The sequence below is a fragment of the Aythya fuligula genome, chromosome 7, assembly GCF_009819795.1.
Source record: "Aythya fuligula isolate bAytFul2 chromosome 7, bAytFul2.pri, whole genome shotgun sequence".
Lineage (NCBI taxonomy): Eukaryota > Metazoa > Chordata > Aves > Anseriformes > Anatidae > Aythya > Aythya fuligula.
The window spans coordinates 2,932,217-2,955,776 of NC_045565.1; the positions used below are offsets into that span (position 1 = coordinate 2,932,217).

The window sequence follows — 23,560 nt, forward strand, 5'->3', positions numbered from 1 at the left end:
TTAATTAGAACGTTATAACTCGCATGCTGTAATTACCTTTAAAGCCACATTTAATTTTTAATCTCCCTTTTACATCTCTCCAATTTGTTAGAACACATTTCTCCTACCAGAAATAAACAAGCAGGGTTGGAACCAAAAAATTAAGAAGAAAAAGATGTTCTTCTGCAGTCAGTAGTAGTAGTGTTTTTCATACCATTCTGCAGCAGCTAGTCAATAAACTAGACTTCCCCCCATTTGCTGAAGTTTTGCTGGTTTAACTTGGTGCATACACAAGCAACTCCAAAGCAAATCAAAGACAGTAAACCTTACACTGCAGTTCTGTTAGTTGCACCCTTAATCTACATTTGCTGATTATGGAATCAGAGGACAACAGTTGTATTTCCTTTCCCTGCTCTATTTCAGTGATTTAAGGACTTTCACATAGGCAATGAACCTCATACAGAGAGCTAACATACAAAAACTTAAGCTCCCCAGTGCTGAAAAATTACATTATAGCCCAAACAGAATAAAGCGAACACAGTGCATCCACAGGGAGCAGAATAAACAGAGGGTTTGGCAAATACATCATCTGACATAAACGTTAGAACTTTCTTTATCTCTACCAACCCACCACAGGAATGGAACATCAATTACAGGTAATAGCATAAATAGATAAATAACTAAATAAATGTAATGAGTTTGAGATACCACGTCCTAATTCATAAACTGCAGTGTATTTTAGGCAGAATTTATTTGCTGACAATCTTGAGACAATGAAGCTCCCCAGTTTAAGCTAGTACTTCACGCGCTTCAAGAAAGCAGTGTCAAATTTAAAAGTGACATATTCAGTCTATTTACACCGATTTACAATGAGCTTTACCTGACTTGGAAAGTACTCCATTTCCTTTTGCTATGCCAACATAAACAAGGATGTTCACTACATCAGAAACTTCAATATGGAGGTTTGTAGTTCCTATATCATGGTCTTTAGTAGCAGCCACACCTATGTTACAAATAAAAATTTGGGGTAAAATTTAAGTCAATACAAAAGCAATCAAAGCCTTAATTTTATGCCTGGCTATAAACCAAGTTCCTATTTAAAATAAATCCCCAAAAAGGAAAATTATTTTTAGTTCTAAGAGGTGACAAAATATATGCTCAAGTCAAAAGGACATGTCAGAACACTACACCTTAGAGCAGTATTACATATAACTGTCATTAATGACTCAGTTCTTCAGACTAATTCTTAATTGCTATCTTTTATGTGTTCATTTTAAAGGACATCTGGATTTATTTTTATTTTTTATTTTTTTTTTAATCAAAACCATTATGCCACAAATTACAACTCATTTCTTATGCCATTAAAACAGTTTGTAAACCAGAGTTGAACAAGCTTGTTTGCAAAAGAAGGAGCAGCTGGAAAAGGTCTGAGGGAAACAATCTTTTCTAAACAGATTTTTGAGTGTACAATATACAACACAGATAAAAATTACAAGAAAAGTTCTGAGATTTGTTTATGACTAGAATTATAAACACTAATATTTCATGAAGTCCTTTGTCATATGGAATTACTGAAGATGGGAACTCTGTGTTAAAGTAACTAATCATTTATCTCCTTCAGAAGACTGTAACAACACAAGAAAAGACCAACTCAGAAGCACATAAACTCTCATGGCTGAGGTACACGTACTGTTAACATCCCAGTCAGTAAAGGATTTCTCCAACGTTCAGTCAGTAACCATCCTCTAAGCAAGTTCAGCTTTCTATCAAGCACTAACAAACGATATCTCTAATTTTAAGGGAAGAGGTAACTGCTACACTTCTAGGGCATACTCACCATATGCACTGCATAGTCTGGGTCCCAAATCTGGACGGACAAAAAATCCTGGCAGATGAGAAGCCAAATTTAGTTTTCCTTCTGGACTACAGTATTCAGGCAAGGGTAAACTTTTCAGTAAGTCCTCATATCTGGAGAAGAAAATAAAAAATAATTTGTGAATTTGTGTCATTACAGAGAGAGAAAAAACAAACAAACAAACAAAAAAACAGATTGACTTAAGAATATCTAAATATTAAACTCCAATACCTTGCTGGCATCATAGCCTTGAAATCTTCACCAGAAGGCCAATCTTTCAATTTTAGTAGAGCTGTTTCCCCATTTTTTACTTTCTGCCGTTCTGCAAGTAACACAGAAATTACTATGAACTAATACACCACAGGTGTTTTACTTTATTCAACTAAAACATACAACTGAAATATTAAGCTGTATATAAAGGCTTCATGTGTAAAATGGGATTAAGTTAGAGATTCAAGAAAGACACAAAATACACTGAAGTAATTAAGGAACCGGTGAAGTTGTTCATTTTCTTAGTCAGACCTAACTGAGGAGATAGTATATTAGTACAAAATAGAAGTTTTCATCACATTCTCTTGAAACGGATTATCTACAGCTTTCTTTTTAAATTAAAATTTCTTCAAAGCCTTGAGATCCAAAATAATGCTTTAAATTGCAGTTTCTAACACTGACTGTGTTTAGAATCTATGGAACAATACATGATAATAATTAAGCTTATAATAATCTTCCATGATAGTAATTCAAAACAACTTACTTGAAACATCTTCAAAACCATCCCAGAACTCTTTGACGCTGGAGTTTGAAATAATACTGTCTTTGCAATTCAAGATATCAGCCTGCTGGTTTCCAAAATCTAGACTAATTGACTCAGCTTTCCACAGGCTGAAGTTCATTTTCTTATGCATACCGGACACTAGAACAGGCTGTTAGAAAAAAAGAAAAAAAAGTAGTAATTATCCTTTATAAAGAAAACACCTCCTTGAATTTAAACTGTAATAGAAATCTATCTGAAAAGTACACTGAAGGTTTTGGTCACACTGAGCTGTTATAGAAACTTCCATCAACAGCAACCATACCCAAGACATCACACATCTTTTCGGAGGTTCTATCTCCGTAGGAGTGGCTCCTTATTAATTACTAGCAGTTAAGTGAAGGTTCAACTACACAAGGTTCCTATGTGGAATATACCTGACTAGCTTTTAGCTGTATTAGCTGTAACAAAATGTGCTAATAACATGTTTTCAGATGTGGGGTTACACAAACTTTGTCCTGTAACACGTCCTCCAGAGTTCATACTGAGGTCACTTTATAGACCAAACTGCTTAATACTTACCCTCCCCTGTTTCCAGCACTCTTTGAAAAGCTTCCAGTTGTTAATGTTTTTATGGTCTCTGAGCCACAAAACATGCTTATCGCAGATCCAAGAATACTGAATATCACTGTACAACTTGTTGCCGTCATCCTGAACACATTTCCTTTCATCCTTTGGCTCATCTTTTATTTCGGATTTTACATTTATCTTTGGTGCTCTATTTGGTGGAATCTTATTTTCTACCACTGAAGCAATTATGTCATCGAGAATGTTTGGCATAGTCCGACCACTCTTGCCACTCTATTAGAAAACAAACAAAAGTGTATTTAAACAAAGTGAAAGAAAATAGAATTAACGTGGTACCTTTTTTTTCCAGATGAATGATATTTCATTGTCAATTAGAAGCTTACAGTTATATACTTCCTGTGTAGAGAACCACAAGCTTTCTTACATGGAACAAGTTAAAAATACACAGTTAAAACAAAACTCAGAATATTAGAATCTTCCTTCATGTTGCCAAGTAAATGCTTTATCTAGCTTCACAGACATTTTCTTCATAGTACGTATCAATTATCACTACATATATGTATTTTAAGCAAACATGTATGTACATATATGCATATAAACGCTAATTCCTTTGAGAAAACTTGGGGAAAAAAAGGCAATTCACCTGTCACTGCTTTAACTATCATAACAAATGCCACACATTTTCAAATCCTGAAATAAAAAACATGCATCTTGTAAACACTTACTGCTGTTCCTGTAGAGTAAACTGGAGCAAAAGCAATACCAGCATCTGTAGAACCTAGACGCAGTTTGCCTGCTGTTGTTGTTAACAAATCTCGTAAAGTTGAGCCCTGCTCATTGTTCTGGGATGCAGGAGGGGAGCTTCTACAGTTTTGGGACTCCAAATTATCCTGGTCTTTCTCCTCCTTTGAATGTTTTCCAGAAGGACACTCTTTGTTCTCTAAAACAAAAATAATCATTGGGAGTTTACACTGGTGTATCATGAGGCAGGCATAGGAACACAATAGTACCCTGCATTTTATAGTGCTCATTAATATACTGTAGCACTAGCGCACCTGAAAACACACCAGAGGATGAACTAGATCCTTCAAAATGCAGACAAACACTGTGACCATGAAAAAGCCTTCCTCAGCATCTCAGACATGCAGCTGAGTGAGTACCTGTCACAAATGAGAGATGCTGGAGCTGGAAATACTGCCATATTACACATGCATTCTACCAGTGGCTTCTCTGGTAACTAATTTTGATGCCACCAGGAGAAGGCATTGAAGTTTCAAGACTAAAATTAAGGGGAAAAAAGAGCATCACCTTTTCTTTTTGCTGAACAGAAAATAAGAGTGATTTTTCTCTAGTGCATTGAATTACTTTGTTACTGGTGCCCCCAAAATCATGCACATGGTATAACAATATCAAGCATATACCTACCTTTCTTTTCTTCTCTGGCTTTCTGCTCTGCAAGATCAGCTAACCAATGCAGTGGTGACTGCGATTCAGGAGGTGTTAACTTGCTGTCTGTGCTCACATCACTCCTTGGACTTGTGTTACCATTTGTCTCAGACTTTTGAGGGGTATTCTGCTGTTGAGACTCAGGCATGCACAGAGAAATTTTATTACTGTGATTAAGGACATTCTGCAAAACCTGTAAAGAACAGATTTATTTTTAAGCATGTAACTTTGCCTTAATGTATTTCAAAGACACTGATATCATTTAAACATTGCATATGCAAACTAAAATGTGACTTATACTGTTCAAATACGAAAATCCACAAGTATCAGAACATCTGAACAGACAGCCGTGTCTACACACATTTTGGACTCACCTGAGACACACCATTCATTGCAGGGAGCTTGCCAGCTTGCGTGTTCTGCTTGCTGGTACACTGACAATGGGATTTAATTTCAAATTTTTCTCTAATATTGTGCATAGCATCTAGAAGATCTGTCAAAACTAGAAGACAATTAAGAAGGAAGACATTAGCAGTTCTTGTCAATCGTTTTGTGGCCTACTGTACAGTACACACTGTGATAAGATGCTACCTGCAAACCTTTTAAAAACGTAAGCTATTAAAAATGCTAAATTTAACACTCAAAACTACTATAAAAGGACCGTAAAGCTCACATTGAAAGAGCCAAGATCTTTAATTAAATAATGGCATACTACTCTTTTGAATAATATGAACGTCACTCCACATTCCCATCATGTGGCACGCAACAAGCCAGCCATTCATTATTTACTCCTCACTGTTCAACAGGTGCAGTGTTGCTTCATTTAATAAAACCATCAAACTACAACAGACCGAAGCGAGCCATGTCTTGACAAAAAAAATTAGTACGTGATCATGTAATGTAGGACTGTTTGGTAATGGATATGCACAGAAGAAGAGAACTGAGGTTACACAGGCAGTCTTCTCTGTGCCATTTCCAGATGAGTGGTTCACTTCACAATTTAAAATTAAAACCAGTTTCAGAATGGAGCCTGTTCTGGGGAATGTCACAATTTGAATATATTATGGAATCTAACCAGCCTTTATTTCTACCTGAACTAACATGCAACAAACCATAAAAATAATGACTGGATCTGTATTTCCAGCTTAAAATAACTTGGGAATTTATTTAACAGGTTTAAAGGCACATTTGGGTTTTCTCTGCTCTGCATCAATGCTACCAGACATTACAAAAACAATGCTAACAATGACCACACCTAACCATGCTTCTTTATAAGGCTTGCATGTAAGAAAAATTCTGAACTTTACTGGGTTTAGAATCACTGTTGTTTTTCATTAATTGCAAGCTCCTTCACTGCTTTCTGCCTTATGATGCTCGATCAGACTTCCAACCAAAACTGTGAATTTTTTTTTTTTTTTAAACCCCAAGGGCAGGGAGGAACAGAAAACAAATTTGACAGTATGTGATATAAATGAACAGTGAGAAACAAATCGCCCCTAAACTGGTGCCCCATAATGCTCCTTGACAGCACTGTTCTAAAATTTTCTTTTAACAGATGAGGTCAGATTCATTAGTACATTCTGGCTTCTTCATTCTGCTTCGGAAAGGTACAAACATTCTCAACAAACACCCTGAGTTTCCACACTGCCTGTCGCCAAACCCCTTCAGACACCTGTCAGCCTACATCTCCTCCTCTCTTCTTCATCTGCGCCCCTCACTGTTCAGCTGCCCAGAATCACTTGCCTTCCTGCAATGATTTGACACAATTTGCAGATTTCTAAATGGCAAATGAGAAGTTTCAAGAAGCTACTGTGCCCTCTCTTCACAGAAAGACCTGGGAGAAAAACACATCTTGCTTGTTCACAGGAGGTCTTACCAGAGCCTGGAATAATTTGTGTTGGCATCAGGTGTTTGTGATCATGAGGCTGTCCCTTCACACACTTCATCCAGGCATACAACTCCTTATCTGTAAAATAACATTGCCAATTGTTTTACTTTACTTACAATGATACACAGACAGAGATAACGTATTTGGATTGGTTTTAGTTAGAAATGTTTTTTTACACTCTAAGCCTTTTGTACTGGTATCCTGCATGACAGGTATTTGCATACAACAGCTACTTTTCAAAGAAAATAAAAGAATAAAGGCGTTTTAATACTACTAAAACCTAAAATAGCAGCATTTGTAATGTAGACCCTTATCAATAACCACGGAGCTTCCAAGTATATTCCACTTTATTAAATTTAGGCAGCTGCCAACTAAAAGTGGCTGTCCTCCACCCAGAGAGCGCTGACCACACCAAGAAGATGGGTTTTCAACTGAATCGATTCTCTGATCTGGCCCTACTATGCAGCTGCATTAAGGTTACTGGTGGCACAAAGGAGAGGGAAGTTGCATCGTGGATTTCTGTCAGATTAAAGCAACCATGAAACCACAAGTGTGTATGTACTGGTTAAGAATCATTTGTGGCATCAGGGAGGGCTGAGTTGGTGAGAGAGAGAGAGGCTCTGTACAGAATTTCAGGAAGCCTGTCCCTGCCAGAAAAAAAAGTGCAGTGTAAAGACAAGACAGAGAAAGAATGAGAGTGAAAAATGTCTGGCCAAGCAACTGGTCACTGATCTATTATGTGATTTTGGGCAGCAAAAGGAATGCAGTTTCTCTCTCAATTCCCAGTCTTACATCCTCCCCATTGAACTGCTACTTTTAAGAGACTCTTCAAATCTTTTTACCAGTTTGCTCAGCTCTTCACTTAGAAATGCAAACTAAAGAGAGTGCACCAAAAGATGCAGGGAGCATGTTTAAAGTATTATTTTCTTGCTGTAACATACACGCATCCTATCAGATGTTCCTTTCAGACAGGTAGTAGATTCGTTAGCTATACAACTGAACATGGACATAAATCAAAACAACGTAACATATGCATGCACCTCCCTAATGAATCTGATCACTAAAATGCCGTAACACAGCATTCCACCTGATGGTGCCAGGAACTGCCCGAAGGTAACAACGGAAGCACATTCATCCGTGTACTGAAGTAATAAGAAAAGTCATTGATAAATACCTAAATATTGAATATTTAAACCTCTAACATTCCTGCTGAAGCAGCGGGAAACCAGTGTATTCTCCATTACATCTAGCAACTGTAAAAACAACTGCCAGTTCCAGGAAAAATGGTGTAATATAAAGTGGTATTATATAGAGAAGGGTGGGTGGTTCTCAACTTTGTAAGAGTGCCAAAGTAGAGGTCTGCTTCACACGAACCCTACAGAAGCATTAGAAATAAAACTGGGGAGAGGGAAGATATACTTCTGCCTGTAATGCTGTGATGAACAGTAAGGAGAAAGTCTTCCTGCTGGAAGACTGAAAAGAAGCCTGCTTCTGTATACTGTTTTTTTAAACTTTGAAGACATTTTACTAAAATTTTCCTGGCTGGTTAACACACACACACTATAAAAAGCCTCTGACTGCATGTTCCCACTAGGGTAAATAGCGTTCAGAGTATATCCCAAGCCACGTCAGATGGATGCACACACATGCGCACACACAGACTTAAGCCAGTAAAGGGCTGTTGGAGCAGCCTCCCACATGAAAGCATTAACGACTGCACTCGGTGTTGGAAAACACCAGAGTCAGTTCCCTAGAAACTTCAGGCTTTGATGAAAATCTCAGGGAACATCTTACAACCGCGGTGTAGGAGGCCCCTCACTGACAGCCAAGGACAAAGTGGATGGGAGTCTCTCCATTTACTAAAGATTTGCCATCTAATACTTACACATTATTTTACTAACCTTTCACATATGTGACATTATGTTGCTATGACAAACATGGAAATGCTTTTCAAAACAGCATTATATTTTAATCTGTTCCTGGCACAGTATTTCACTGCAGTACTGTGCCAGGGCACAACGCCTGCCACCCAGGGGAAGGCAGCTCTTTCGAATAAGCAGCCCGAGCAGGAATGTTACAGCAGGGAGCTGAATGACCAGATCTATCTTCCAAGCCACTCCCTGTTTCAATTTTAAACAAGCTGGGTAACTCAAAAAGCACAGGTTTGTAAGTCAGTCCTGTTACACCTCGCTACAAACCAAGTTAGACTTTTCCATTAAAACACAGGAATTAGATTAAAATGAGTACATGCATAGACTTTTGGTTTTTAAAACCTCCATTTACAGTCATTTTAAATTCTTTGCAAAGCTTTTCTTAATAATAAAAGGTAAGCTAAGGTGAAGATAAAGAATGTATTTCTGAAGGGAAGACTCCAGAAAGCCCTCAGATCAAGCCCTAGCAGCAATGAGTTACCATAAAACAGGGAGGTGGAATGCCAGTCCTGCAGTGGATGAACAAGATTCAACCCTGCAAGGCACACGTGAGCCAAGACAATGCACAGAAGACTGAAAAGTGGACAAAGACTTAAAGTAGCCCCACAGCAGTTACTTTCTGAATGATTTTACACTTACAAAAAAGAGGCAAAAAAGATTTAAGAGATACCAAAACACACAAGTAGTAATTAAATGCTTTACAGAAAGTCAGTTACACGTAGGGATCAGTAGCTCTACAGCAAGTGAGAATAAACAGCATATACAACACTCTAGTTCATAAAGAACTGACCTCTAGAACTTTTTCTTTCCTTTGCCTTGTAACAATCCAGGCAGACCACAAATCCACATTTTTGGCAGACCCAGTGAATGTTAAATAATGTGGCTTCGCATGCATCACACATCTCACGGACTCCTCTCACCGCTCTCTTCCATGCGATTTTGGCTGAAATACAAAATAAGCAGAATAAAAGGCCTGAAATTTAAATGCAAGACACAGAATGAATGGTCGTAATAGATGAAGCATTCGTGATTTTCCCCTCAGATGCAGCCAGGGGTGGAGGAAGAAAATGATCCCTCATGAACAGGCCATCAACATATACCCCCTTAGCTGCATTACGCAGCAACCCCTCAGTGTCCGTGTCAAGACACTAGAGAGAGATTAAAAAACAAAGACTAAAGTAATACAGAAAGAATATTCCTGCTCTATGGGAGTTACAAGTACGTCCTCCTTGCACTGGGGGGAATTAGCAGAGCCCCTACCCAGCTCCCAGCCTGCACCCACGTGCTGTGGACCAGGACAGAGTAACCATGGCTTCGGTGGGGAGGAGGCCCATGCGCTGCAAGGCCCACGCTGTTGCATTCTGCTCCGTGCTTCTGCAGAGAAGGCACGTTGGAAACACAACATCTGTTGGCAGGAAGCACTACTGGCTCGCTGCGGGCCTTGGCTTGGAGCTGGCTGGAGAGCTGGCGGCCACGCTGGGAAGCGAGGCTGCTCCAGCCCCAGCGGCAGCCTGGCCCTGGCCCAGCAGCACCACCCACCAAGGCCTGCAGCCCAGCCCCAAAGCCCACCGAGGGAGGCTGCTGCCCCTTCCCAACGGAACAACACGGCCTGTTTCAATCAAAAGGTGACGGCCTGGTACAGCGAGCAGCTCAGAAGGGGGCAGGGGGTCACGGCCAACACAAACACCTCAACAGAACTGCACAACACCAAAACCAGAAAGAGCATGTGAGATTTCCTTACCGTCTTTTTTCACCCAGGACATGGCTGTTTTCTCGGATGTTACCAACTGACAAAATTTATCTCCTATGATATCTAAAATATATTTAGAAGTTTCTAGGTCCAGTTCATCATCTTCATAGTTTTCGTGTGTCCATAAACTCAGCGCCTCATCATCATATTGATCGGGAGAGGAGAAACCATCTATTCTAACCACTCCATTCTTACTAAAAGATAACCTAAAACGAAAACAAATAGTTTAACTGCACATCCTACAAGGTGGCTTAGTTTACCTACTAATTACAGAAATTACAGAAAATGGCCTTAAAGCAGACAGTAAGGAAACATGGAAATTAGGAGTAACTTTTTAGGCAGAACACTGGATCCAGTATAGTCATCACTCACTCTCTGTAACATTTACCACTGCTTTAACATTGCAGATGGAAAGTTATCTTCTCCTTCTTGTTTGGCCAAAGTTTGGGTCCACCTACTCCTCACCTTTAATTTTCACAGCATCTGTGTCAGCAATCACTCAGTCTGACTCATATTTTCAATCCTACTGCTCTCACTCTCAGAGAATAGGAGTTAAAACACTGTATTCAAGTCTTTCCAGGCAGAACAGATCACTAATACAAAATACTGTTTACATACCACCTTTAAAATAACTGAAGGTTTTCCTGTGATCCTACCCAAAGCCATTCTACTAACCCCACCTATATTTAGGTGATTTTAAGCAGCAACAACTAATTATTCCATCTCTCTCACGTAATACGAGGTAATTCATTATTCACAGGCGATTATCACAGCAGTTAAGGAATTTTACAGTATTGTCAGTAAAGCAGTCACAAAAACAGAAGTATCAAAAATGATATTCAGATGGGTATTAAATGAACAATTCGAAGAAAAGATGAGTTTTCTTTTACATTAACGACTTCCAATAGTAGTGCAAACCTCATTAGATTCAAGCCCTAGTATGCAATCACAATGAAAATTATTAAAATGCTGTGAACTGTACCCCACGAAATTCAAAACAAATTCCATGCCTGTGTTTGAAAATGTTGAAAGAAATTTTATCACTGATGTTCTCTTTTTCACACAGAAGCAGCAGCTCACAATCTAACTCTGCCACACTGGGAATCAAATATTTTTATACAGAAGGTATTCTGAGTCCAACCTTAAAACAAATCCTCGTAGGTCTACTGGCTCTTGTAACTAAAGCTTCAATCCAAAAGAATTAAAGTCAATTCATAGAACAGCAATGTCCTTTCCAAAACATGTTGGCTCTACATTGCCAACACAGCCCACGTGCAAATTAACGCCATTTGGATCTGTGTTGACAGCCATGCTGCCTGTGCCACGCACGCTATGCTGCATTCTGGGAACTTCCTTCCCCATTTACGAGTTTCCTCGATTTGCCATAATTGTAAAAAGGGAAGGCAGAACTCCTCTGTCCTCAGAAAACTCCCATAAACCTCAAGCAGCATTCCCACCATCTACTGGCACAAGAACAATTATGAATTAGCGCAACTCTGTGGTTGTACAACTTGTCCAGAGTAATTGAAGCCTGCCTTTTGAAAATCCCACTTCAAATGTCAGACACCTGTGTGATGGTGATGCATTACATCTTCTGCTTGCCTAAGGTACACTGGGCAGCTGTTCTGATGTCTTTGCTATAAAGCTTCAAACAGCAATGAAGTCAATCCACAAAAGAAGTAAGAAATACAAATGTAAATACTGCTAAATTAGGCAGTGTCTTTTATCAGGCAAACTGAGCCAGAAAAATCAGACACGCTTTCAGGCACACAAGTCCTTTGTCAGTATTACTTTTAAGTTATAACACCGCGTATCAGGAGACAGCTGCACTTACCGTCGAAAGTAGTAAAATCTACAAAACACTGGTGAGTGAGTTGGTTCTTCACCTTTCTTGCTTCTTATTAGCCTACATTCTCTGCATTTCTGCAAATTTGGTCCTATTTCAGAGCAGGAATCATCCTGCAAGAAGGACTCTCCTGTTTGCTTCAGCTTCTTCACTTTGCGCCAATCTTTTAACACTGAGCGAGGTATACCAGCTGCAAAAGCAAGAGTGGTGTCAGAAGATGTACTGCAGGCCCTTATACTCAGAACACAGTTAGATCACTCTGCATTCAGTACTTCTCAAAGTGCATTTGTTGTGTTCATAACATACTTCATTATTACTTCTATTTTTCCACCCATTAGACTTACGCATGCAGGAGTACAGTTACCTATTTGCTGAGCTACAAGGAACACCCAGGACTTGCTATTTTCTCTTAAATTAGGTGTACAGTTCACCAAATATTCCACTGTACTCTGTGGAACTGCAGAGAGAACCTCACTCTTACAAACACGTAAAATAACACAATATGCCAAGAAGGAAAGGTTTGCAGTTTGTTTCAAGTGAAAATGTATGCAAGAAGGCAGTAATTTAATGAATTAAAGCAGAGCTTTAAAAAAAAAAAAAAAAAAAAAAAAAAGACATCCTGCTTCTTTGCAATTTACTTTGCTGAGGGTTGTACAGTTATAATTACAGAAGAACAGTCCTATTCACGTGTAACTCATCTGAGCTTAGTGTAAAGTATCAGGCATAAGGAAACAGAGAATTCATTTACTTTCTTTCAAATTTGTTGGCTTTGGAAAACAAGAAGTAAAATTCTGTTTTCAATATCAAAGTCAGTCAGCCTGACCCTGAGTAACACAAGGAGCAGCTCTATTGAGTAATACGTGCAATTTTCACATACGCGTTTTGAAACTGAACCCTGTTGTTATTTAACCAGGCTTTCGATTTAATGACTTTTATAAGTGGCACCAGTTTCATCTGCAGATAGATAGGAGTATCTGTCATTTAATCTACTGCTACTCTTGAAAGTTCATGTCCTGTAAACACGGATCTGATGCAGGGTGAAAGAGGTTAGGGTGCTAACTTTGGACTTGGTACCTGGGTTCAGATCTGTATTTTGCCAGACTTCTTGTGTAAACTTTGCAGGTGACAGACTCTCTATGCCTCAGTTCATTGCCTAGATAACGCATTCCCAACTCACCTGATGAGCACAAAGGTAACTGGATTAAAGCTTGAGAGCAGAAAAGGCCAAAGTGCAGACTTGTTAGCCCAAAAGAAACTGTTTTCTGCCTTGGATCCAGAGACCCCTGGAGTCATCTGGGAGCTGCCAGACTTCACATTTTGGGGGCAGGAACTTGGAAGACCCCCAGTGCCTGCAGAAGTGTAACATTCCTCGCTTTGCGGGAGGGAGCCTTGCAGCCCGGAGCTCTGAGCACTCTGGCTAGCACAAGGGCTCCCAGGGCTTCCAGCAATGGCAGCGGGACAAAGCAGCTTTCAGCCCTGCCAGTATCCAGATACCACCCACGTGGCCACTGCCACCGAGCCCCAGATGCTGAAGCAGAATTATCTTCAGCAACCTAAAGGGAGCCCAGGCAGCCGCTCCCCGGGGACCTTCTCTTTCCTGAAAGCTCAGAGCTAAGTATGCTTTTGGGTAAACCTTTGGGGAAAGTCCTCCACTTAACAAGATCTCTGACCAGCTCTCTCAGAAATTGTAATGACGCTGACCCAAGACAAACTGCTAGAAGTATCAGAAATGCTCATCTATTTAATGGGTCATGGAGAAGAAACAGAAACCCCCCTGGGTCTATTGAGATGTCAGGAAAGGAAGGCAAGCACGGAAAACTGCTACCATGGGACAGACTCAATACGTCAAGGTACAGAACACATGCTGTGCTAGGGACAACATAACAGAATACCCAAAACTCCTACCCATTTTTGGACCTGAATCCCATGAAACAATACCATAATGTGTTACAACATACTGCTTTCATACTCTTGTAACACTAGCCAAGGAGACACTGCCTTCCCTTAAGTTATCGAATGAACCCCTCTAAAACAAACCCATGAAAAAAATCCTTTGCAACAATACAAAGATCACAAAGACCTAGCCTGCTACACATATAATATATGTATATCTACAGTTCATTTTTTTTTTTTTAAAAAAAGAGAGGGTGTGTTCTCCTTGATCTTCCCCTTAAGTTGGAAGAAAAAAAAAAAAAAGAAAAAGTAATAATGCTATCACTGGACCCAAGCCAAAATACCTCAGACAGATTGCATCACTGCCAGGACACAGTAGGACTTCGGCATCAAGTGTTCTCGGATACTACAAGAACAACTTCATACACTAGGCAGTGAAAAGCCAAAGAATGTAATTACAGGGAGCAGTGCTCATTTTCTTCCTAACTGTACTTAAAAATTCTTGCAAAAAGTAGCCGTAGACTTTCTCATACTCAACTAAACCAGAACAAAGACAAAAGAATACTGCACAGAGAAGAATAAATTAGGATAAAAAATAAGGTAAGTTCTTAAATAAAATCACTCCGGTTGGCAGACCTGTTTCTCTTTTTTAGACAAATCTAGTTACAATGTGGTACACACAACAGCATTACATATAAATTGAAATTCCTATTTCCCTAAATTTCCTTAAACAAGAGGGATGTTAACACCATATAATACACACGCTAGTCGAGAGTGTGAAATGACTCTCCCTCAAACCTTTCATTAAATTAACCAAATTGTAGCAGAGCGGCATCAGGCTCTCAAGGAACTGCCTTTGGCTTTCTGATCAAAGGATGAATTCAAGTTCAACAATAGAGAACCTCTCCCCCTGTAGCACTCTAAAAATAAATGCACTATACTTTTGAAAAAAAATCAGTACAAGTAACATAACTCTCTGCGCTAGTCTGGTGAATTACGATGGACAGCATAAACCAGTTTGTTTGCTGCCTATTTTTAGGCCAAGAACCAGTTTGTACACATATACACAGAATGCTCAGTTCCTTAACCCAAGATATTTCAGAGGACCTCAAGACCGATAAATCTGGATCCAGGCTTTTTCACAAGCATGCTCTTGAAATCTTTTCCCAGCTATTGCACATAGCGTGCACAAACCCTCCAGGATTAACACTGCTGGAGTTCACATTAGTTTGTCTTTTCCAAATCAGATTAATATACTCACTGCTGTTACTGCTGCTCTGTAACTTCAGCTTGCTTTTTTCTTTGGCACTCCGGCTAAGAACACCATTCGGTTTTACTTCTTCCTCCGCATCACCCTTTTTTTTCTGCAAATCATTTTGTTTCTTTTTGTAAGTTGGCTTGGGCTGCCGTTTAGTCCTTTGCTCTGACTTGCTCTCACTTTCATCAGAGTCTCCACTTTCAGAGCCAGACTCGTAAGTTCGTTTTGCTTTTCTCCTAGGGTGCTTATCTTCCTTCACAAACTTATCTGCCAAGATTTTACTATCTATGTTATTTTGCAAATCATTTGATGTAGAAGCTATTAAATTGACAGTACATGGCTTAATAATTTCTGAAACACTGTTCCCTGAATTCTCCTTTTTATTAGTGTTTTTATCTTCCTCTGAATGCCTTGTTAGCCAAGCCTTTTTCAGTTTAGTGTGGTAGTTTGGCTGACTTGTCTGGGAAGTTTGCCCACTGCCTACAGAGTTTGCTTTGTTTATTGTATTGCAGACGATAGCACTGTCTAGGGGGAGAGAGGTTGAAAATGTCTGATTTTTCACAGAGTTGGCCTCTGTCTCACTGGTGTTACTACTTTTAAACTGAGCCGCAGCCAACGCTGCCTTGTGCTTTTTCAAATGGACGAAGTCGCTGGAGGTGGAGAATCCCGAGCCGGGCTGAGCAGCGCTGCCGGTCTTGCCAGGGGCAGGCGTAGCCGGCGCCGGGGCGCTGACCTTGCATTCCTGGGCCTGTGCCGCCGCCTGACTCGCCGCTCTCGAGGCAGCACACTCCAGCGGCGCGCAGGCCAGGACCGTGTTCGATAAGGAGTAAGTCACTTCGGAGCTGCCCCAGCTCGACACGCTGGTAGTCGTAGCCGCCGATGCGGTTACATCCGTTTTAGTACTGCAGATCATAGTTGTGGTAGGGGTGACAGAACGAGGAACGCTGCCTTGCGAGACAGCTGGAAATTTCTTTTCATACTGTGTGCGAGCACTGTCTGAGTTCATATTTGGCAGAATGATTCTTCCAGTCTCTCTGGCTTCCGCTGTTTTCAGGCAATCTGCTTGATTTGTCACAGCTGAAGATCTCTCACTGGCTCGATCTTTGGAAGCTGACTGCATTACGGCTACGCTATCATATTTCGTGCTAGAAGGAGGACGCACAATAACAGATGCCGTGGCGGACTGCGACTTTCCGCTCATTCTTTCAACATGCCAGTCCACTTTTTCATTATTTGGGGCGTTGTTAGACTTCCACATTTCGGATAAATTCTGTTCAGAAGCGCCCTTGTAAACAGTCTGAGCTTCCTTAGGTTCAGGGACTAAAGTCGGTGGTTTCTGCAATTCCTGTATTTTACCACCACCGGCATTAACGGGTTGAACAGGGGTCAGGGTGGGAGGCGAAAGGCTGCTGTAGCTGCTTTCCTTCTTCTCCAGGTTCTGGTGCACAGGGGGGTGAAACACGGGGGCTCTGTGCAAGGCAGGCATACTCCGGAGTGTATTTGAAGATGAGACTGACAGCTGAGTAGGGCTTCTGCTGTCATTTCTGAAAGAATTGACTGAGTGAGACTGCACTGACTGTGAAAGCTGCTCAGATATCTTGCTTGCAGAGCTGTCGCTCTCAGGTTGGTGCTTAATTAAAGGGGGAGGTTTTGAAAGAGAAGAAATGTAAGAAGGAAGAGACTGGGAACTAGCTGCTGTTGAAGGACAATTAGTCTGCTTCTCAACATACGCACTTGAAGCTTCCTTGGACGGGTACGATCTCGGTGGTTCATTTACTACGCTGTTAGACAAGGTGGTGAAATAGTTACTCTGCGGCAAGCTCTGTGGGACCGAATGCTTCATTTTATACAGTTCTGACACAGAGCGTTCTGCATCTTTCTCATATTTTACTGAATGGCTTTTGGGACTCGAGGATAAGGATGTTACCCTAGAGTAGTTCTCCCTCTCCCCCTCCAGTGCCTTTATTTTAGCTGTGAAAGGAGCAACTTCAATACTTTCTTGGAGTATCCGTCTATGTTCTTCTTTGTATTTGCTCAGTCGCTCCCCCGTCTCCTGCGGTGGCCTTGGCAGCTGGTTCAACATTGGATCTGCAAAATGTCTCTGCATATGGCTCTCCTTGGCTGTCTGTGTTCTGCTTTGCTCCAGCTCTGTCTTTATTGGTGCAGTTGTAACGGAACGTAAAGGTTCGATAAATGCTTTCCTCTCCAGCTCTCTGTTTGAAAAAGGTTACACAGTTTAGTCTGAATGTTCCACAACAAGCTACACAGAAGACCTTTCTTCCCATGCTCTGAACAAAGTTATCTATTAACACAAAATAAACTTTTCTTTATATTAGGCACAATTTTCAAAAGTCTTCAGATGACTCAGGAACCCAAGTACCATTCAAAGTCAACAGGGCAGAGTCTGTTTTGCAGCACACTGACAAGCTTTTCCCTATCACAGGCACCCACGTTTGCAAATAAACTAAAATGCAGCTAGAAGACAACGTCAGGGGCTGAAATACACCCTCTTGGACTGCATTCTGTTTACACCATGCACAGAGTTGGGACTGTTCAGCCTGGAGAAGAGGAGGCTCGGGGGGACCTTATCAGTGTCCGTATACACCTGAAGGCGCCATGAGGACAGAGCCAGGCTCGTTTGAGTGGTGCCCAGTGCCAGGACATGAGGCGACAGGCACACAAGAGGTTCTGTCCGAACACCCGAAGCACTTCTGTGCTGTGCGGGTGACCGAGCGCTGGCACAGGCTGCCCAGAGCGGTTGTGGAATCTCCTTGGGGATGGTCAAAAGCCACCCGGACATGACCCTGGACCCTGCTCTCGTTGGCCCTGCTCGAGCAGTGGTTGGCCCAGATGGCCTCCAGAGGTCCCTGCCAAGCCCATTGTGTGAGTCTGAGTTGGAATAACAGTGCACTTACTCTTTGTGATGCTCTACTATACTTTTGGACAACGGTGGGCTAGAATGCGCTGCCAGTTTGAGAGGTCGAAGGGGATCTGCACTGGACGGTCGCACAGGAATGTGACTCAGTAATCCAAGGCTGTCAGCTGAGGTCACAGGGGTGGGCTGGTGTAACCACGGGCTGGGAGTATTCTGTTAACACCAACACAGAAAACATCAGATTTCAACATAATCATGGGACCTTCAGCACAGCACCACAAGAGGTACTGCACCATGTCCTACCAATGAGCAGAGTGAAGTAATTTATTTTAGCATCAAATCAAATACAGTAAACACAATTTATTATTTTAAATCACTTTCTAATCACCTGGAACATCTGATTATACTTCCCTCTAGGCTTACAGCATACAAAATAAATTACATATTTCAGAAGCATTCCTAAAACAGTTTCCTATTTAAGTATTCAGTATGAAATGTCAATTACTAGAATGGGATCTCAAGGTACTTCGTCACAACTACCAAACCAATGACAGTCTGATGGTACTTTACTTCAGTTACTAATAAAAAAGACCATTAGCTGTTCAATGACTTGCAAGAAGTACTTCTTTTAAACGAAAAATACAGTTTATTAGTTCTGGAAAACAATCTCCACGTAGGTAGCAAGTCTCAATATAAGGGACACAAACATCTCCTTCCCAGTTGGCTCCTCTCCTACTCCCAACCAAAATTAAGAATGATAATCCTAATTAATCTGCTTTATGTTGCCAGATGTTTGTATAGGGTAATTTCATGATCAGCACACTATTAATATCATACAGGTACATATGTGCCAAACTTTGCAGTATGGCAAAAGCACAGAATGCACCATTTTGTACTGTACACCTAAATACTTAAAAGCCTGGCAACGCAAATAAGCTTCTACTTGGGCATTTTCTCTGAAACTTGTAGAATAGCTCTGCAGAAGAGACCCATGAGCAGTTCTCAGGCTCTTTCCCCCTTCCCTCTCCTGTTTGAGGCTTGCTTAGGAGAAATAGGTGTTGGCTCGTGGTCTGGGCTGAAAGGGAGGGCACTCTGCTGGGGAGTGCTGGTCAAGTGCTAGGAACAGGCATGGAAGAGAGGGTGGGGACAAGAAAAAGCAGAACTCCCACTTACACCCCAAAGCCTCTCAGTGCCAATCCACCCCTAATTCCTGTTATTGCCCAGCGCTTCTTCCCTCCTCTGCTCCTCACCAGTACATCCCAGATGAGAAATGCTGCAGTAGAAGAGCAGCAAAAAGCTCTCATGGCACATGCACACAATACAAAATGGATCTGCAGGTGCTACAACTTTGAAGTTCTCATTTCTAGACCTCTGAATATTTAAAGAAACCGCTTGGGTTTTGTGCTAACAGTTTTAGTGCACACATTTGCTAGGCCAGGAGTTCCCACGCTGCGGCGAGTTCCCACGAATAGCCTGTAAGCTGCATTAAAGTATTATGCAAAAAAGACCCATCACCTTCTCCCTAGAGGAGCTGGGGAACAGCTGCTTGGGCACCAAATGTTGCCCAAACAGCCCCATGACTCCACCTGCAGCCATCCACGGCCCAGCCCAAAGCCAGGAGCTGCCCCAGTCCCCTGCAGCCACTGGGCCAAGGTGGGGTTGGGGCACGCTTCCTCCAGCAGCTCAGCACGGCTCGGCCCCGAGCCGAGGGTGGCTGCTGCTTTTGCTACAGCTGAAACACGGATTCCTGTCTACGATCACGGCAGCCATGCAAACTCTTTCTGGAAACGCCCATCCTGGGGTTTTAAGACGTATTTAAAAAAGGCCTCCAGTGCCAGAGCCAGAAGACAAGTCACCACAAGACAATTGCCACATATCAACATAATTAAAAAGCTACGTGCCTCGGTATGCATGGCTGCATACTTCAGGCAACCAAAGTGAAAACCTAGTCTATCCTACGTTCTGCAAAATGGACCTCAGTAGGGGGTGGAGCGAGTAGCAACATGAAGCAAGAAACCCATCTATAGTTTTGTCTTAAGGCTTTTCTTCCCTGCTGCATTTGACTTTATCACATTTTAGATCAAACTGACTCTGTATTACAAGGCCAACTCAAACTGAGTGTTTGGGAAAGACTCAGCCACAATGGTTTGGCTTTTCTCAAGAACGAGGCTGGGGAAGAATAGTTTTCCCCATGATGGAGAAGGAAAAAAAAATCTTTATAACCATTCAGAAACTCCCAGCTTTGACGCAAAGGCTTACAATTTGGCAGAAGGACCACTGTCAGCGACATGCCTTTTGTGGTCCCTGTGAAAATCTGCCCAAATTTGGCCAAGTTTAAGCCTCTAAAATCAGTATGCACATGCTCAGGGGAGGTTTCATGGAAGTTGGCAGCAAAGCCCTCCAAAGTTTCTGTCTGTGCTACATATGCTTCATCTTAGGCTATTCCTACAAGGTGCCTGCAATGAGCAAGCTGCATCCCAAGCCTGCAGGAGCTGAGAGAAGTTTTTCTGTAATTGCCGTGTCTGCCTGCCAACCAACACCACAGCACCGGGCACTATGCTGAAAAACAACTGATTTCTCCTGGGGCTTCAACAGTTGTACTCAGTGCAGAGACAGAGGAATCTCCCTGACTCGAATACAGAGGAGTAGAAAGCAGATGAGAAGGCAAAGATGTGTGTAAACAGGAACAGAGAGGGAGAAAGGGATGTTCCAAGAGAGGCTACACAGACAGGTGTGTAAGGACAAGATAAATGAGCACATAAGATTTATATATGCTAGAGTTTTTCTCCTCAGAATTTCCCACTTGGTTTAGGACTCCTTCAGTCCCAGCCTTCCCCATTATCCTGCAAACACACACAAAATTTCACTAAGCAGACAACTGCTGTACCTCTTCCAGCACTCACCTCACCTAAGGGTTTCCATAATTTAAGATGGCAAACGTTCACCCCGAGGAGCTTAGGTCCCAAATACACTGGCTGACCTCAGCTGGTCATGAACTAAAACCAAACATTTCATCTTACTTGAAAATATGTTGGAAATCAAGGTCCGGAGAACTCCCTACTCGTGGCACTGTGAAACAGAGGGTACCACTGATCGCCACTTCTGGTTCTACGTCCACTCCCAACCACCTCCCTCACCGCACGCTTGGTGACGCGCTTGGCGTGCTCCAAACTGCTGAGCCTGTACCTAGAAAATTGCTCCTGGAAAAGACCAGCCTCAGCGAGACACGTACTCGAGAAATCAGCACAACTTACCCTTCTCAAGGAAGCCTCCGCGTTAACAGGAGTTTCCGGGTGGACCCATTTCGAGGAGGGCAGACCGAGTCCTGAGTAAGCATGTGTTCCGTTTGGATACTGCCAAATAATTGGATAAAGCCCTAGCTGATTATAGGAAGCAGAAGGATGAGCTTGTCCGAGAAGATGTGGAGACTGGTGTTGTAACATCTGTTGCTGCTGCTGGTGTGCTAATGCCAAATGGCTTAGGCTGCTAGCATGAGCAGTCTCTAGTCGCGGGTGGCCACCCAGCAAGGAGGCAGCAGGCACTCCGGGTAACACTGCAGGAAGTAGATGAGGGTGATGAACAGAATGGTGAGGTGCGCTACTAAGGGGGTGAGTGTTAATAGCGGACAAGGGAGTCTGAGTTGAAGACCCAGCTAGCAGATGGGATGAACCAGTTAATGCAGGATGATGAGCGTTTGGATTTAAACAGGCTCGGTGGGATGAGGAATGCAGAGGATAATTATGCTGATGCAAATAAGGTGAAATGTGATTAGTTCCTGTTTCTTGTCCAATCAGAGTGGGGTCCCTGTACACCGTGAAATGTTCATTCTTGTCAATGATAAGAGGACTTTTAGTAGCTTCTAGAGCACTAACTCTAGCTGGAACTGGATGAAAACTAGACCTAGGCAAATCATGATCAGTTTTATTGGCTGACCTTGTTACTCCAGTAGTATGGCTGTTTTGGGAACTAACCTTAGACTTCACAGTATCAGAAGATTGGGTGAATTTAGGCTTAACATCAGGTGACTTTGTTTTAGGATGATCAACTGAAGCACTAGGTTTGGACTTCACAGAATCAGGGACTGGACTTTGTTTACGCAGTTTACTCTCTTCTGCTAGAGAAGCTACATTTAACGAAGACATATACGAGCCATACTGCACTTTTTCCTTTTCAGGATTTAAATGTTCATTTACTGGTAATGCTTTCACAACCCCAGGTTGTATCAAATCCATTTTGTTAACAACACAGCTAACCCAACTTTGATCAGCATCCTGTTTTCGTGCTTCAAGGAAATTTGCAGCTGCAAACTGCTGTTTTAGATCACTACTGTGCGATTCTATTTTCTGAACCGTTTGCAAACCAAAGGTACTTGCAGCATTATCCTGGCTCTCCTTTTCAGACTTGTTTTCGTTAGTTATATCAACAACACATTTCGGAGTAGGAGGTCTGGGTACAAACTGCTCATTTTTTAATTCCGCAGCATGATGTTTTTCTGCATTGCACTCTTGAACATGTGGATCCTTGGAATTCTGCTCATAAGGTGTTGGCTGCTCTGCCGCATGGAGTGAAGGCTTTTCCTGCTGATCCAAGATGGATGACTTCAGTCTTTCCGTCTCTTCACGTGTTTTATCTTCCTGTGTTTCATCCCACGGAGACCGCCTATCTGTTAGTGTCTGCTCTGCTCCCTCAACAGTTTGGGATTTTCCTTCTTCTCCATTTATCTTTGAAGTGTTCTTGCTTTTTAACTCATTCTCTGAATTTTGCTCTGAGGACGAATCTGTTAATCTTTTATTTGAAATTTCTGAGTCACTGCTCTCAGAGTAATCTGAGATATTGTCTGTCCGCAGTCTCTTCATATTTAATTTCTTTTCATCCTCTTCAGGTTTTCTTCTTTTACTAAGGAAATGTTTATTTTTGTTTTTGGGGTTTTCTGTAAAAGACAAGAACACGTCTGTCACATTTTCAGGCTAGCACTGTTTTAAGCAGCTCTCCCTCCCTTTCCAGTAACCGTTCTTACCTCCTCGACCTATGTAATCATATCTTTCTTCCTTCACCTTCTCTTCATCAGGCATGCTGCTATCTGAGCCTTTCCTCTTATTTGGCCGAGTGTTCCTCTGCTGCTGGTGCTGGTGAGAATTCTGTTTTGGTGCTGCAGTTTGGGAATTCATTGCTGGTCTGGGACTATTTGCTTGTGCACGTGTATAATGACCCTAAAAATAGTTTTGTGATTAATAGACTTGAATACAACTTTAAGCAGCAACTTTAAACAGGTATTTTTAATATTCACAATATACAAAAGTATTTAGGTAAAAAGATAAATGTATCTACGTGAACTGTGTTGCTGTTCTGGTTGGAACGAGACCGCCGGCGTGAAGTGATGCCAATATTTTCACCTTTCAACAAAGAGTGAACAACATCATCTAGAAAGGTCATCTGAACCATAGAAGGATCAACATTCTGAGGTTCTAACACCTGGTTATTGAAAAAATGGGAAAAAAAA

The 23,560-nt window shown here is 41.7% G+C and overlaps 1 protein-coding gene across 3 annotated transcripts in view; it reads right to left on the reverse strand.

Annotated features, from left to right (window-relative positions):
• Nucleotides 1–23,560, reverse strand: part of JMJD1C (jumonji domain containing 1C) — a 153,602-nt gene that overhangs the window by 9,317 nt on the left and 120,725 nt on the right. For all 3 annotated transcript variants that reach the window (XM_032190740.1, XM_032190741.1, XM_032190742.1), the window contains 17 exons: nt 23,389–23,532; nt 23,078–23,270; nt 21,315–22,990; nt 18,101–18,273; nt 15,189–17,398; nt 12,023–12,224; nt 10,180–10,394; nt 9,229–9,381; nt 6,496–6,585; nt 4,994–5,121; nt 4,599–4,812; nt 3,899–4,113; nt 3,168–3,446; nt 2,589–2,757; nt 2,066–2,156; nt 1,817–1,947; nt 860–982 (listed from right to left, as the gene is read on the reverse strand). In XM_032190740.1, coding sequence (XP_032046631.1) covers nt 860–982; nt 1,817–1,947; nt 2,066–2,156; nt 2,589–2,757; nt 3,168–3,446; nt 3,899–4,113; nt 4,599–4,812; nt 4,994–5,121; nt 6,496–6,585; nt 9,229–9,381; nt 10,180–10,394; nt 12,023–12,224; nt 15,189–17,398; nt 18,101–18,273; nt 21,315–22,990; nt 23,078–23,270; nt 23,389–23,532 — 6,406 coding nt within the window. The remainder of the gene's footprint in view (nt 1–859; nt 983–1,816; nt 1,948–2,065; nt 2,157–2,588; nt 2,758–3,167; nt 3,447–3,898; nt 4,114–4,598; nt 4,813–4,993; nt 5,122–6,495; nt 6,586–9,228; nt 9,382–10,179; nt 10,395–12,022; nt 12,225–15,188; nt 17,399–18,100; nt 18,274–21,314; nt 22,991–23,077; nt 23,271–23,388; nt 23,533–23,560) is intronic.